Here is a 17,641-nt window from a genome sequence, read left to right on the forward strand (position 1 = left end):
CCTGTCTAAATATTTCTTCTGTCTTTCCCCTTTTTCTGTTACATCAGCTTCTCTCTCTCTCTCTCTCTCTCTCTCTCTCTCTCTCTCTCTCTCTCTCTCTCTCTGTCTCTCTCTCTCTCTCTCTCTCTCTCTCTCTCTCTCTCCTCTCCTCTCCCTCCTCTACGCTCTGTTTTTCTCTACCCATTTGGCCGTCGATCTGTTTTCAGAGAGTGAGGTCAGAGTGAGTTAGAGCAGGAGGGCCTGCGTCTGTTTCTGTCTCCTAGCTAGACACATTCAGATTAAAGCCTTTAACACTGAGAAACAACCTTTTATGGACTTATACAGCAGCAAGACTCCTGGTAAGCAGCAGTGGAAATTTCAACGCTTGAATGTTTTAACTATTTTTTTCCCTCTGCAGATGCTCTGGAGAGTCGAATGGGATCTTTTGACTTTAAATGTTTTTTGGCAGTTAGATTTTTGTTGTGTGGCTTTATAGTGTTTCTATTTCTGTGACATGGGCAGTGACAATGGTGTGACTCAATAGGTTTGTTCAGTCTCAAATCGATCACATCTGATTGTCCTTTTGTTGTCACTTGTTGACACTCTCTCCTAAGCTGCCCTAATGGTTTCATGTCCGTGTAATAACATCATTATATCTTCTCATGTGTTCATTTGCTAACCTCTTTCTTTATGCTTTTTTTGCAGTGAGGAGGTGGCCCGACATGGCTTCACAGTCATTGTGGACATGCGTGGTTCTAAGTGGGACAGCATCAAGCCTCTGCTGAAGATCCTCCAGGAGTCTTTCCCATCTTGTATCCACGTCGCCCTCATCATCAAACCAGATAACTTCTGGCAGAAGCAGAGAACCAACTTTGGCAGCTCCAAGTTTGAATTTGAGGTCGGTGACACTCTTTATCTACTTCTAATACAGAAAACTAATTATTTTAACATGTCTAGCCTGGTTTTGTTGTTGTGGATGTTGTACCATTATATAGTATCTTTTGAGCGTACAGGTAAATGATTGTTTCTTGTTTTCTACAGGAGATGGAGATATTGGTAGTGCTCATTATATCAAAATATTATTTTATTAAGATTAACAATGTAGGCTTTTAGAGTTAGTTTAGAATAGCCATCCGTCTTAATTTATCAGCTCTAATTGGACTGCTGCTCGGTGACAGTGGCACTGTTCTGTCCCGTGTGGGCATGTGGTGGTGGTATATTTAGTCCTGACCCAGTTACTATGGGAACAGGATATATAGGACATGGCCAAGCATTTCATCCCAACAGTAGTGAGTTGGGTTTGGACAAGCTACTAGTTGTTTTTTTAATGATGTCAAACTTGTATTGTCTGTGAGTGGCACAATACTAACCAGGAGGTCTTAGTCTCTGGCTGCAAAGTACTAGATGAGGAAAGTGATCAAGATCTCCTCTTCCTCAAGTACTGTTGAGTTTTCACAACTGTTGCTCATTATCCAAAAGTACAAGAGGGTGTTTTTATTGCACAGCTCCCTGCTGCTAACTTGTGTGTAGCTTCACCCCTCCAACTACAACTCCTGTTAGTGTGTCTTAGTTTGCTTGCAGTTTAAAAGAAGCTAAAAAGAAAATGCATTCCAGTTATTATAGCACGTATACCGCAGACTCCAACCCCAAACCTGATCCCTTGCTCTAGTGAAGCTCAGCAGAGTCTGTTTTTTTACTTCCTAAGAGTTTATATCCGTGTATTTCCATCTTATTAACGATAACATGAAAGCTGCTTAAAATGTCTGGAATGTTGTTTTCTTTCCGTTCACCCCACCTATCTAAACAGTAGACATGTGGAGCCACTGACTCTGCACATTCCTGTCATTATCTAAGTTAACATTTGATTAGTTTGAAGTGTTGAGATGATGATGATGACTGTGATGATGATTAAATTGTGATGGTCTTTGCCTGCATTCACCCCTCTTTCGCTTCTTCTGTCTCTTATTTTGTCATTTCCGACTTCTTTTGTTCCGTCCCCCAGACGGTGATGGTCTCCTTAGATGGTTTATCCAAGATTGTGGACTCATCCCAGCTGACAGCTGACTTTGAGGGCAGCTTAGAGTACAACCATGATGACTGGATTGAGGTTTGGACACTTTCTCTTATTGTTCTAGACATCTGTGCTTTAAAAGTCACACAGAAAGACACCGGCCTTTGACTTAAGACTTTTTGTGCTGAATTAACCCTCTGAGACGATCCCGACCGACTTTACTGTCTTTCAGAGGTTGTAACTGGTTCAGTTTTGGAGCTAGAGTGAAGGTACTGATATCATATAAAACTAGAAAACCTACAGGAATCCATCGATACCAATCATGTCATACTAGGTTGTCCGGAAGGAGGCTAAATAACGCTACAAATTTGAGAAAAACTGGCATGGCCATTTTCAAAGGGGTCCCTTGACCTCTGACCTCAAGATATGTGAATGAAAATGGGTTCTATGGGTACCCGCGAGTCTCCCCTTTACAGACATGCCCACTTTATGGTAATCACATGCAGTTTTGTTAGTCCCCACAGTAGCTATTTCATTGTAGTGAAACCATTATTTGAAATTTGACCTCACTGTTTAAAATGACCTGTGGTGACCTCTAGGATAATCACAGCCTCATGAAACTTTCCAACCACAAACTAGAGACCTAGGGGATTCAGAGGGTTGCTGGCTTTCCTAGCTAGATTGACAATAAGGGGGTTTCTGAGCAGTTTACACAACAGAAGTGTTCGGCATCTAATCACCGAAAAATGCGATTCTTGCAGAAATCTCCAAATGTCAAAAGTTGTTGATGCCAAATTATTCTATGGTGTTCCTCAAGGACTTGGTGTCTTAATGTGGTATTTTGGAGGCATTATTTATAATTTTTTAGCAATTCCCGATTGGTAAAGAGTGGTTAAATTTAGCACCAAATCTGTGTAACAAATGGTGTCAACCCAAAAATTGCTGCTACAACTTATGAGACATAGCAGAGTATGGGGATGGCCATCATATACTCCCATCATAATGTTCTAAGCCCTTATACACTTTTACTATTTATTTTAAATAATTAATTAATTCATGTTTATTTCAGATTTATGACTTGAACATCTAAAATTATTCTTCAGGTTCCCAGCTTTCAAATGATGTTCATCAATTATGTGTGACATATAATGCAGACCTGCTATCTCCCCCCAAAAACCCCTGTACCCCCCTAAAAAATACCAAAATGTGTGCCTCAGAGGGTTAAGAAAACAGCGCTGCTCTTCTCAGCAGGACTTTTTAAGCAAGTCTTGTCTTTTACCAAGACTTAACTAGTTGAAATTCAGTAATATTTGCATTTTGGGAAATGCAGGTGACATTTACCTTTCATTCCAGGTGCGGCTGTCGTTCGAGACCTTCGCCAGCGATGCAGCGCGGGCACTGGCACGCCTCGAGGAGCTCCAGGAAACCTTGTCCCTGCGTGATCTCCCGCGGGACCTGGAGGGGGCTCGGCGGCTCATGGAAGAACATGCGGGGCTGAAGAAAAGGGCCACCAAGGCGTCGGTGGAGGAGTTGGATGCGCAGGGACGAAGGCTACTACAAAGGCTACAGTTACAAAATACAGGAGGTGGAAGTAGCAGTGAGAGCGGGTACGGTAACCGCAGTGGCGGAGCTAGCGGGGATTCCAACGACCATCATCACGGCTTCCACGTGCATGCGGACGCACACAACCTAGTGGCTAAAGTGACGGGTACGTTGGATAAGCTGCATGGGACGCGCCAGAATCTGCAGCAGCTGTGGCACATGAGGAAACTGAAGCTGGACCAGTGTTTCCAGTTGCGTCTGTTCGAACAGGACGCAGAGAAGGTCAGAGTACTATTCTAATCTATTCTCCTTGCTATTTACATGATGGTTGAAATATGAAGATTTGAATTGGTTCCTCACTGCCTCCTCATATTCTTATTATTAATTAATTGTCTTATTAATCTGATGCGTGAGCATGCATGCATGTCAGTCTTAGCCAGGTATTTGAAAACATCCAATCCAGACATTTAAGTCCTAAGATCAACTTTCATCCTCATGTATCCCAGATTAGCGATGCTGTGAATGTATATGGTATCGGTGCACTGAATCTACTGGCCAATGTGATATACAATATCTTAATAATATAAATTCTTATGATTTGGACCTGTGGATTTAGTATTTAAAAAGCTTTTTGGTAATATAAGATTGAGTTCTGTATGGTTTTTTTTTGTGTACTCAAGCCCTATTTTATTTCCTGGTCAAATATTATCTGAGCTGTGCGTTGGTGTGCATGGAAACAGAGAGGGAATGAATGTGTGCCTGCATGTAGTCAGTGTTTTGGAGAGTGTAAAGTTGGGCTGAGTAATGTAACAATATGAATCTGTGCAGAGCTGGAGGCAAATGCAGAGGTCTGCTATGGAAAGTGTCAGAGCTGTAATTAAACACACCTTTTCCATACTCCAAACACGTAGCGAGAGGAACATAGAAAGAACACACATAAATGAAGGGTAAAGCACGGTTGACACTACACTTACACACACACACACACACACACACACACACAGAGCTTGTTCTTTTGTTCTTACTTATTACAGAGGAGCTTTGAGATGACTTCCCTGTAGAAGTCAGTGCAGTGATGAAAGGTTTTGGTTAATTACAAACACCAAACAACAGGCCCTCTCTTATTCTCACTGCTGTTGCTGTGAGTCAACACGAGACGGAAAGACCCTTTTCATCCGTAGTGCGTTCTGTTAAACTAACTGCAACATTCTCCTCCTCTTCATTGTGTAGATGTTCGACTGGATCATGCACAACAAGGGGCTTTTTCTCACCAGTTACACGGAGATCGGGGGGAACCACCAGCATGCCGTGGAGCTGCAGACCCAGCACAACCACTTTGCCATGAACTGCATGGTAAGACGTTGTCTTTGTCTCTGTCGCACACGTGCACACAAACACACTGAGACACAAGCGATGCAGTCACAAACTATCATCATTACTGTCATTCACAGTAACAAGCTAAGGCCTCCCACCTCTGTATGACCACCACACACACACAAACCTGCACCTCTTCTTTTATCCCAAACCATCCTCTCCCTTGGGCTGTGACTCGCCGTAGACTGATTCTTTCTGTCCTGCCACTGTGTCCCTCATATTATTCAGCTGTTTTCCACTCCGCCTCAAGTCTGCCCCCTCTGTCATGTCTTGTCACAGTGCTGTTCCCATAATTGACCCATATTACCTCCCTGCCCCTCCCATAGCTGTGTGCTGCCCTCTGCTGCTCTGCTTCACAAGCCTCCCTGCCCTCCCGTACCGTACTGTAGTCTGTGGAGCTCTGCTGCGGACTAATGTCGCTGAGGACATTAGATTGTATCGACTCTGCAGTCTTACAGTGCTCTGCACTGCTAGTTCTAATCAAACCCCTCGTGGTTTTGCTCACTAAAAAAATACATCATCAATAACTGACCCTTCATGTTTGTGTTTGTCTACCCACAAACCATGCACTGCCCTAATTCCCTGATAGTGTCACATTTCATCAGTGACAGTCCCATTGCATCATAATGCTGTACAGTGTGATCCCTGACTGGCAGATATAACTAAACCAAGCTTGAACCAGTTGATGTCTATACGGATGTACAGGATGGACTGGAATCAGCTTCAAATCTATCTAAACTAAAAATTAAAAATTAAAAAAAGTTATTTTTATAAAACGGTCACAATATCCTGACAGTAGTGCATGAGACAGGTAATCTGAAAACAATCATGTGCCTCTGTGTCCTCTGGTGCTCCTAATGGCATCTGCAAGATTTCACAGACCGGACGAAAACAACCAATCAGAGCCGATCAGGAGCCTGCCGTCTCTGAGCAGCTGTCAATCACTTGTGAACTCTGGTCAAACGGTCAAACTAGGCAGCGCTGATCATATATGAATCAATATTCTGTTACTCTAATGTCTATTTCTCGCCTCAAATGTTTTCAGAAAGTTGTGTACTGTTTAGCTGTAAAATGAGAAAGTTTGTGACCCGGCAGCCATGTTGAGACCAGTTGAGGAAATGCCAAGCACCGCCCACCAGCCGGAGCACAGCCAATAGGAACGCTCAATAGGAACGCTCTCTCTCTCTGAAATGACCTGTGATTGGCCAAAGTCTCCCGTTACGGGCTAGATTTTTAAAGCCTGAAAACAGAGCCATGAGGAGGTGCAGAAGTCTAGTTTTCTCTCAGAACACTTGAATTACAATATGCTGAAAGGTTATTGTGGAATTTCTGCCCAATGATGCCAAAAACATTCTGCCCTACTGCAGGTTTAAATCACAGAAATTTCACTTTGTTGGTGTGACAAAAGTGTAGCCAAGAGGAAAGGGCCCCATGGCCTAAATCCTCCCACTCCCAGTGTCACTGGTGTTAGGAACCGTGCACAACAAGTGGTGTCAACATCAGGTCCCAGAGGCAGCTTTAGTGACCACCCAAAGCCAGTTGTGTCAACACTATGGGTAGAGATGAACCAATAACCCCTAACACAACAGTAGTAGAAAAGACAGATGGAACTGCAGTATGAACACACACATATTCACAATACACTGGAAACACACACACACACACACTGTCGGGTACACTCAGAGTGACCACCGCCCCCTCCACCCATTCTTCCACAGGAAGCAGCGTTTCCTCTTCCTGTTGCCTGCATGGCTGAATGGAAATACATAGTGTCGGTGCGTGTGTGTGTTCGTGTAGAGATTCTGCCTGTGTCCTCTTGTTTTTGTGTGTGTTTTCAGTATATGTGAAAATGGGAGAAAAAAAACAAGATGAAACAACACAATTACCTGCACTCATGTGGGCCAGTTTCCACTGATGTCTAAACATCGGCGTTACTGGTTTTAAAAGACGCGTTGCTACATCAACATTGCTTTCACGATACTGTATTAGTGATCATTGCTTTCGGCATGGAAATTCATGTTAAACCAAAATGCTTACAATGAATGTAAGCGATAATGTGTCATGCACAATACAATAGATGGAGTTATGTTACTGTTATGCCCCCTATGGGAGGCACTTTACTAATGCAGTTTGGGAATGAAGGAGTTTCTCAACCCTGTTAAAGATCAGTTAAAGATCTATAAGTTTATACCACTACCATTTTACACTTTGTGGGGGGGGGCTTCTGTGTCACAGCTGTGCCAGTGAACCGGTAGAATATAGAGAAAAATTCAAAAGTAGATTTTCTTGGCTTTGCAAAAACAGGAAACATTCTTTGACACTTTTGTTTTTTTTTAAATAGAGTTTATTTCTGAATTTTGTTAATACAACTGACAATCCACTGCACAAATATGTTTGGACTGATAGATAAAAAGAAAAACTGGCATGGCCATTTTCAAAGGGGTCCCTTGACCTCTGACCTCCAGATATGTGAATGAAAATGGGTTCTAAGGGTACCCACGAGTCTCCCCTTTACAGACATGCCCACTTTATGATAATCACATGCAGTTTTTTGCATCCAGTATTAATGTGTTATTTTTGCCGATTCTTTATACGAGTACGGTTTCCTAAAATTGAATTTAAAAATCACATTATATCATTTAAACTTACATATCTTATTGCCAGTTTCTTACCAATACACAGCCCTAATGTCAATACATTGATTAGAATTAGTCAAATACAACAAATACATATTAACAATACAATACAAATACACATTAGCATAGATATATAAAAAATAGCAAGATAAATAAAACCTCAGCATAAACACTACTTACTAAAATACATACAGAGTGAATACAAGTTTTCCTGAAGAAAGGGGGGACAGAAAATGCTTTGGCTGGTTGAGCGGGGTCTCTGATAATATACATTTTTCAATCATAAATAGATTTATAAACAGATGCTTGCCATATCTTGACCATTGATTTTTACCTTATTAAGCTCCTTCCTGTCATTGACTGAGGCTGAACAGTTTCTATACCACACCGGGATGTGCTCTGTAAAAATCACACATCCTCACCTTAAACTTCTGAGTTGTTGCAGAAGTAACAATCATTGGTGGGCTTTCTGCAAAACATGGCTAACATTGACATTGCATTTAAGAGAAGAAGAAATGGTGGTCCCTATGTATTTGAAGCTTTCTATAATCTCAACATTGATCATTGATTACTAACGGCTGAAGCTCATCTGTGTTTTTGGGGAAGTCCACAACCATCTCTTTGGTTTTGGAGATGCTTAATTGAGGTTAAGTTGTTATGAGCACACCACTCAACCAGTGAGGAGACTTCTGCTCTGTAAGCTGTTTCATCATTACAAGAGATCAGACTTGTCACAGTGTGTCATCCACAAACTTGTAGATTTTTACTAAGTCAGAGTGAGAAATACAATCGTTAGTATACAATGAATATATATATATTATTAAAGGGAGAACTAAAATCAATAAACAGGACCCATGCGTCGGTAGCATTGGCCTCTGGTGCTGTAGGATGGAGTGATTGCAAAGGGACACAGTGTTCTCTACAGACCTATTTTCCCTGTAGGCAAATTGAAACGGGTCAAGCATCACACAGATAGATAGTTGGTTACTAATTTCTCAAAACACCTTCATAATAACAGCAGTCAGACAGCTGACATTTGTCTTTTTAGGTACTGAAACAATTATAGCAGATTTAAAGCAAGCCGGTACTTTACATAGGTTGAGAGACCAGTTAACGTAAATTTGTTTTAACCCCACTAATTTTCTTTAACGCGTTAACGCAATCAATATTTTGGAGGTTGTCGCGGGCTCAGTTTTAAAGCTAGAGTGAAGATCCTGGCATCGTATGAAACTACAAAACCTAAATAATCCATCGGTACCAACCATGTCATACTAGCTTGTCGGGAAGGAGGCTCCAAACTAACGCTAAATTTTGGCGAGGAAAAACTGTCATGGCCCCATGACCTCTGACCTCAAGATATGTGGATGAAAATAAAATGGTTCTATGGGTACCCACGAGTCTCCCCTTTACAGACATGCCCACTTTATGGTAATCACATGCAGTTTTGGGCCAAGTCATAGTCAAGTCAGCACAAGACAGCTGACCCATAAAATGTACTCTAAGACATAATAAACAAATTATAACATGGTTATGGATACTATCTGATCTGAACAAGTGGTTGTCCCTTTACATTGTAGATGTTATCCCAACTTGGCTGTTTCATCCCCGGTCATTTCTGCCCCCACTGAGAGTAATTACTTGTGCTATTCCAGGAGATTGGGATGCTACTGGCTCCCAGATGGTGTGATTCCACTTCTGTCAGCTGCTGTGAAGGCAAATAAAGTTGTTAATTAAGATTATGTTATACCCTCAACTTTTTCATACTGTATTTATATGTGTTCACACATGCACACACACATACAGACACACAAATTCGAAAATGTATTCCTCAAATCATTTGAGTATTTAGTGTAACAATTAGGGACATTTAGGGAACTGTGGCACGACGCATTCTGTAGAGATGAACAACAGTTTAGTTCAACAAAACTTGTTGCCTTTGTTGGGAATGGTATTTATAATATATATTATATATATATATATATATATATATATATATATATATATATATATATATTTGTTTTTTTTTATTTTATTATCATTTTATTTTTATTTTTACACACTTTGTTAAAGAGCAATCATTATGAATTTCTAGCTGCTAACATGAATCATATGTTCAATGACAACTCACCCATTTCTTTCAAGCACTGGATTTCCTTAATTACTCTTTGTATCTGAAGCTCATCTGAACGGAAATCTGTTATGAAAGAAGTGTAAATGTTTCTCCCTTCGATCTCTGACAGAGGCCAATTCACATTCACAATTCATGCACATACATTGTTTAACCTTTTATCACCCACTGTTCAGCCCGCTGGACATTAGCATTAAGCAGTGCTTCCACAGACCGCTACTGAAGTACTATGAGAAGTTACAGGAACATGAGCAAGTAATACATGTACTGTAAGACTCATGGTCAAAGGTTTGGTCACCGTGGTCATTTTTAAAAAAGAATTGGAATCTCCCTTTTTCTAAAGCAGTCCGGCATTCCTACAATATACGTAATAAATCCTTGAAAAGTTTACGTCCAAATTTCAAAGAGTCTATTGAATAAAAATGATCCATTTGTCATAAATTAGGTGAATCTACCCCGAAAGGTGGCTGGGTGTTAAAGGGTTTTTATTTCAATAGACATTACAAGATTACCAGTGCTATACATTAATACAGTGTAAAATGCATGCAGTACAGTACTTCTTTTTTACTTCTGGGGAAACATATGCTGCATCTTAAAGGTTGTGATTTCATAAAAGAAAGTTCAGACTCACGCCAGATGGTCAGAAGGAACAGCCCTCCGAGTAACAGAAAACACAGCAATACCAGATACACTGTAACACGCCTGAGGAAAACTAATCAGAAGATAATATAACGTTATTGTTATATTCTAGTGTGAAATGCTTGTGTTTTGTATGTCTGCAATTTTTGTATTTATATTATTTGGATTTGAGTATGTAACTTACCTAATTGGGGTGTTTCTTTTGCTCCGTTTGAGTTCATTCGAGGACGTTGGATAGTGATGTATCTGTTGGGTGGAAGGATGGGAGGCTGTGCGGTGGTTGGGTTTTGGGTGTTTACCAGTGGTCTGTCAGCTGCAACACTCTCTATTTTCAACTTTTCTTCCTTCTGTCCTCTTGAATCGGGAGTTGCAACTTTCCTTATTTTCAACTCTTCTTTCTTCTGCCCTCTTGAATCGGGAGTTGCAACTTTCCTTATTTTCAACTCTTCTTTCTTCTGCCCTCTTGAATCGGGAGTTGCAGCTTTCTCTATTTCCAACTCTTCTTTCTTCTGTCCTCTTGAATCGGGGCCTGATTCGCGCTCGCTTGAATCCGCTTCTCCTCTTGAACTAAGACCAGGGGTATCTCCGTTTTCATAAGTGTCGTCATGTTCCGACCAATTTTCGGCATCCATTGTCATGTATTCATGATCATCACCGTCTGCTGCTACAGGCCCCTCCATTGTTGGATTGTGTCTCTATCCATTTGTGACTGTGTGTTATGTATGCATGGTATTCCATGCTGTTGATGCCAATGATATTTTTCGTGGGAGGGACTTCATGATACCAATCTTAAATTTGGTTCATTGGAAGTATCGGACAGAATAGTCACCCGCCTAAGGCAGAAGCTCTCTTACATCTTGCATATGTAACCAGACATTAAATCTTAAAAAGACCAGATCACTAGGGGACAAAATAGAGATGCAGATTCAACTCCTGGCAATGATGTAAATAGAAGGCTTCATTATGATCTCTAAAGGCTGAAGTCCCTGGCAGGTGTTGTTATAATGACTTATAGAACTATTATATAAAACCTACAAAAGAAATCATGAAACTTAAATGATCGTTGTGGGGGAACTGGGCAATTTCAGTAGCAAATTGTAATAGATCACAAAAACAAAAATGCTACATTTGTGCACATACAGGTTATTCAAGCGAAACAAATGATAATTTTAGCACGCCAACATGTTAAGTAGAAAGAAAGGGAAAACACCGGAACATTCCTGAGGGCATGGAGATAATTTGCCTTTAATTTGTATAGTATTGGTGTATTAGAACTAGATGTTCTGAGATATGAATGCTACCAGTGAGCAGTGGCATTTATTCAAAGCTGTGGTTTACATTGTTTGGGTGGCTTGTCCTTGTTAAGCAAGAGAATTGGACTTTTTGGACTTTACAAATAGACGGATCTGGCAAAAGCTTAGTGTCAAACTTAAGTTCAAAACCTTGTGGCAGCCCGGTATCTCACCTGGTAGAGCAGGCGTCCCGTGTACCAAGGCGGATGCTGCGTTCACGACAAAAAATCCCGACCTCCTACGAGAAAAAGTTCAATGGAGCGCCACTAAAAGTGAGAGTTCCTACTTGTGAATCATCTACCCCGACTTCATAAAGAAGCAGTTGTCTGTCTCACACATTGTAAATGGTAAACAATGAACTAAAAGGCAACGTTAAGTATATTTGCCTGTATTTAATTAAAATAATACCTACTATCATATAGTAGAACCTGTTCTGCATATAAATTGATTCAAAATAAGTCGCCAATGTTATTTGGTAGCTGGCAACGGTAAACAATCTGAACAACACCTCTGAATGTTATCTTCTCTGCACAAAAGTTACAGAATGCACAGAATAATGTGGAAGCTGCACTGCTGAGAATTGTGTGTACACAGTTGCCAAAGAGGGTGACCAGGTGTCCCACGTTACGAGGGACTGCATGGCATTTTTATCCCGTTTCCCACGTTGCACATATTGAGACGATGTCCAACATTTTCATTGACTCTAGTTTTCAAAAGTCAAACCAATGCAGGACAGACGCTTTTTTTAAAATCTGTCTTTTATCTAGTGGCTGTGAAGAAAGCAGGGAAGGCCGTCATCACAGCGCTCCTCCTGTGTTTGCGGTCAAGCTGCGCACACGTGGTTCAAGTGCAGGTTAACATTTCACCGTCTTTGCTACTCTATGCCCAACGGAGAAAATTGCAGGTCTCCGCAAAGTCACAAGTTATGCAGGTTTAGGCGGAATGTGATGGGAAGTACCACAAAGAAAAGGAAGAGCAGCCACAACAAAGACTGTGAAAAATGGTATTTGGGACAGATCTAGAATTTAGACACTCATGTCTCGAAGTAAATACAGAGCACTAGGTAACACATACAGAGGGATTTGGGACCAGCCTGGGTCTTTCCATCGCCATCCATATGCAAAACAGGTTGTATGTTCTGCTTTTGTGGACAGTTGTTCATCTTGTTCTGTAGTTCATTCGCAAAGCAAATTCTGTGGCCTTATTTGTTTTCCTACTCTGTGGACGAATTAATCTCTGGGTCAAAAGTGTTGTTCTCCTTTCCTCCCATCTCCTTCCCTCTCTCTCTCTCTCTCTCTCTCTCACACACACTCTTTCACTTGCCCCATACCCTCATCAGGTTTGAGTTAGGAATACCTTCCCCCTATCTCTGCCCTCCCCCCATCCTTCCATCAGTTTGGCATTAAGGCTTTACCACCCAGTGTGTTCGAGTAGTCCAGCCAGCCTCTGTTATTTAATCTAATTCATAATGTCCTACAGATGGCTCGAAGGCCTTCAGGCTTTATTGGTTGTGACTCTGGAACTCTGTTCTCCCTTTCTACCCCAGTCCCCTCGTCCTCTGTATGTGTGTATGTACATGCATGTGTGCTTATGGCTGGAAGTGAGCTCTCCTTGAGGTCTTTTTCGGCATTTGTCCTTTCCAAAAATCACCATAGTTCCTTAATACCCCATAAGATCTATATTAGCTTAGAGATCATTTTCCTGTTATATTTGTGTCTTTGTAAAATGTATAGTAGGATTACAGTAGTTCTACTGTGCACCACTGTTCTTTTGTGTATTAACAACTTACCTACTGCTTTGTACTCAAGCGCAGTTGGACTCCCTTTATTTCTCACGTGAGCCATACTTAGCACACCACTGTCTCTATTATCCTCGAGCCAACATCACACTTAATCTAGTGCTTTTATGTCCCAGTGGCAAGATTTTCCTGGATTTTGGACGGTGGGGAATGGCTTAACTAGGTTTGCATGCAAAAACTCCTACAAGTAAAATGAAAGCTATTCAAAACCATTTATAAACCCTAATTTCAGGGGGGGAAAAAAAGAGGTCATCAGAAATCATCTCAAAGCCTTATAGGTTAAACAAAACACCAGTACGGTGTCTGCAACTTTGATGAAAACTCATAATTTGTCTCTGTCTGAGGGGCTGTAGCTGGTGTTTGGTTCATCTGTCCTCCCCGTTGTGATTGAAACAAACAAACTAAGAGCCATAATAGGCTCCAGGAGCAGTAATTGAATAGAATAATAACAGGCTGTTAACACAGTTGTTAATTAGCGTTTGCTGATCCGTGCCTATCTACACAAAACAGCTTGGAGCCCATATATTAAAAAAAGACTGAAAGATAAGAGGCAAATGAGTTTCTTTTCATTATTCACATGGGGTATGGCTCCCAAGTGAATGATGTTTTAATGTCCACATGGGTGTGTGTGTGTGGGGGGGGGGGGGTTTATGACGAGGGTGCATGTATTGACTTCTATTCTCTCTGATATATATGACTCACTGTGTATGTTAATGTGATTGTGGCTACTATATTTCACAAACACACTTTGATTGCTTTGCAGAAATACTGCCAATCTAGCTAGTTTCAGCTTCATGCACCATGGCACCGGGGCCCCCAAAATGAAAACGCAACAATACTTTAACTGTCAGTCTGTTAATTTACCTGGGCAGAATGCCCAAATATTAACATTACACAGAAAAACATTGATTATATGAGTCAGTGGTGCCTCAGGTCAGATGTCTTTAGATGTAAACCACTGCAGATTGTTTGTAACAACACGCATTAATCTGTCTGCCCATCTAATTAAATAACAAATTATATCCAGTATTTTATTGAATTAAAACCAATTGATTTTGTATTTTAATCTGCGCCTTCTTGCTTCTCTACCTCTCTGCTTTGAACGCAGAATGTGTACGTTAACATCAATCGGATCATGTCAGTCGGGAACCGGCTCCTGGAGTCAGGCCACTACGCCTCCCAGCAGATCCAGCAGATCTCAGGACAGCTGGAGCAGGAGTGGAAGGCCTTCGCAGCAGCACTGGACGAACGCAGCACCCTGCTGGAGATGTCGGCCAGCTTCCACCAGAAAGCAGACCAGGTACGGACACGCAACACTGAAAGACACTGAAAATCAAGTACAGGCACACAAATCACTTCCATGCATGTGTTACAGTAACTGTGTATTCTTTGTTTAACAATATGCACAGAAACACATCTGCATATCCACATATAATCATCTTGCACACATGCAAACACTTTTGGCTGAACGCATTTTTTTTAGTGTTTACATGCATACAGCACATAAGAGGTAGACGGGAGCATATTAGATTTATTACAGAATGTTAGAGGCCTTTGTGCTTTACTGAATAGTTTAGTATCCATGCTAGTTTATATACTTTTGAAGAAAAGTACATTTAAAGAGAAACAGAAGTAGGAAAAGAAATATTTGGCTCCACTACAATTTACAAGCACTATGGTTGCTTTATGCCTAATAGACCTAAAGGACCATTTAAATGATCAATACCGCTTTCCATTGTATTGCTTACGGTTGCAGTAACAATGCATTAGTTAGTTGTTGACACCTATTGTTTGCTGAGTGGCCTCTTTTCTGTACAGTCTTTAATGCTCAAGACTTCCTTGTAGACTATTGATATTTTGATGTCGATATTAATGGACAGAGCAGCGTTACAGACATGATGCTGTTTGGTTTCATGACCATCATTCGTAATCATTTTATCCAGCGGTTAATTATTTAAACCGTCTGCCTCGCAGTCTGCCATCGGACAGTCTGATAGTATGTTAGTATGCATTTTCAAACAGACCCATACACTTTTCCATTCTCCCCTTCCTAAAACAGAATAATAACGCTTTAATAATTATTTTATCAAAGCTTTCTCTCTGCTCTGCTGTTGCTTTTTTTCTCTGTCGAACTTTCCCTCTCTCTTACTTCAATCTCTCTCATTCTCTATCCTTGTCAGCCTTCCTGTTTCCAACCATAACAGTTGGGATGCCAAACCTTTATGTAGAGCTGGTTTAGCTGACGGCCGATCATTCGCTATCCTGATGCGGAGTCTTTGTTTTTATTGGCTTATGGTGTTCAATGGGGAGCAAAACTGTGTCTGAACTCTGCATACAGTACATACTAATAGCATGAACTGCGTTAGTAATGGGCATTGTTAGTATGTGGAAAACTACAAGCATACATACTATTTGAATGGAGATATTAAATATGGAGTCAGTTGTCAACACAATATCAAAACTGTTTCATACTTATTTTCATTATCTTAGTTATCTCATAGAAACAACCTGATCACTGGACACATCAGAAGGAAAAATAGAGGCTTGATAAGAATTTCAAATTCTGACCTGTAAATTCAATAATGTCATTATAATGTCAATTTTATAATGTCAACTAAATGACAAAGTTGCTGTGGTTTTGTTGAGGGTCACTACTGCTTGTATATAAAAGCCCCATCATTGCATACACAGTGGATACTGCATTTTACATACCGAATAGTGTGCAGTAGTGTGTAATGTCGTATGTTGTACAATAACAGTTTCAACAGAGATAGGTAAAGTTTGAGAACAGGTAAATCAAAAATTGAACTGGCTTGTGGTATGAGATAATAACATACATGATAGAATGCTTAAGTCTTTATGTTACTGTATGCCTATATATACAGTATATGTATGTAGGTGTGTGCTATACAATGTTTATATGGTGTGTTTACTCCCCAGTACATGAGTAAAGTGGAGCCCTGGTGTAAGGCATGTGGTGAAGGAGAGCTGCCCTCTGAACTCCAGGATCTGGAAGACACAATCCACCATCACCAGGGACTATATGAGCACATCACAACCGCATACTCTGAAGTCAGTATCACACACCCACCCACACAAAACACAAACGTACATGCAAATATGTATTTTGTAGTTCCGGGACCGATAATTATCCAAATCATGTATTCAAAATATACTCACCCGCCTTTGTTACAATACAGTACAAACTCCAGAATAACTCTCTCACTGATCCATCCGTTTGAGTTTCAGTTTTATTTATTTACACAATTTAAAATCTAAAAAAACATATAAAACTAACATTGGAAATTGATGTATAGGGAAAGGGAAAACAATCCCAAAGGGGCAGATTCATTGTTTCTAGGTAAATAATATAAAACAACACTACATACAATACAAAGATATACATGGCGTTAAAATATATATAAAAACAGAGGTTATAGCCCTTTTTAAGAGATGTTTGGGAAAATAAAGAAAATGTGAAAATGTGTTTTTCTGAAAGTTTACTCAAGCTGACAGTAATGAGTCACATGCTTGAGGATTTTTTTTGTATCATGTTAAAATACACGTCACCTTTTACAGGTGAGCCAGGATGGGAAGTCTCTTTTGGACAAACTACAGCGACCTTTGACCCCAGGAAGTGCTGATTCATTGATGGCATCGGCTAACTACTCCAAGGCCGTGCACCACGTCCTAGACATCATCCACGAGGTGCTGCATCACCAGAGGCAGCTGGAAAACATCTGGCAGCATCGCAAAGTCCGCCTGCACCAACGGCTGCAGCTGTGCGTCTTTCAGCAGGATGTACAGCAAGTAAGAGACGCATATCGACATGCGGAGACGACTACGAGACCTGCAGCTCTCTTGGCTTCAGCGGGTTTTGTTGTGCACACATGGGCAGACATGCACACACACACATGCTTGTACAGAGGCTACAGTAAAGAGACTGGAGAAAGTGCTGTCTCATCTTGTCCCTCTGTTTCGATTAACTACCCTGCCCATTAAAGCTGTCCATAGCTAGCCCGTTAAGTAATGTAAAGCACTATCAATGTAAACACATATCCTTCCAAACATTTTAACTGATTGAGTTTGTCACAAGGCTTGTCATTACGTGGCAGTTTTACTAAAACTAACCTTTGTGTTTTTCAGTAGTTGAGTACAGCTGGTATTGCTGTAACAAGACATGTTTACTAGCAACAGTACACGTGTATACTGTATCAATAGTGAATAAATAAAAAATAAGAA

General features: G+C 40.7%; 1 protein-coding gene across 6 annotated transcripts in view; it reads left to right on the plus strand.

Annotated features, from left to right (window-relative positions):
- The window catches only part of triob (trio Rho guanine nucleotide exchange factor b), a 128,765-nt gene that overhangs the window by 52,388 nt on the left and 58,736 nt on the right, over positions 1 to 17,641 (plus strand). For 4 of the 6 annotated variants that reach the window (XM_074654237.1, XM_074654232.1, XM_074654235.1 and 1 more), the window contains 7 exons: positions 685 to 877; positions 1,982 to 2,086; positions 3,344 to 3,814; positions 4,763 to 4,885; positions 14,508 to 14,699; positions 16,340 to 16,471; positions 16,979 to 17,209. In XM_074654237.1, the coding sequence (XP_074510338.1) occupies positions 685 to 877; positions 1,982 to 2,086; positions 3,344 to 3,814; positions 4,763 to 4,885; positions 14,508 to 14,699; positions 16,340 to 16,471; positions 16,979 to 17,209 (1,447 nt within the window). Of the gene's footprint in view, positions 1 to 195; positions 339 to 684; positions 878 to 1,981; positions 2,087 to 3,343; positions 3,815 to 4,762; positions 4,886 to 14,507; positions 14,700 to 16,339; positions 16,472 to 16,978; positions 17,210 to 17,641 lie in introns of those variants that run through there. The other 2 variants (XM_074654236.1, XM_074654233.1) reach the window with 2 other exon arrangements.

This window comes from Sebastes fasciatus, chromosome 12 (genome assembly GCF_043250625.1).
Source record: "Sebastes fasciatus isolate fSebFas1 chromosome 12, fSebFas1.pri, whole genome shotgun sequence".
Taxonomy (NCBI): domain Eukaryota; kingdom Metazoa; phylum Chordata; class Actinopteri; order Perciformes; family Sebastidae; genus Sebastes; species Sebastes fasciatus.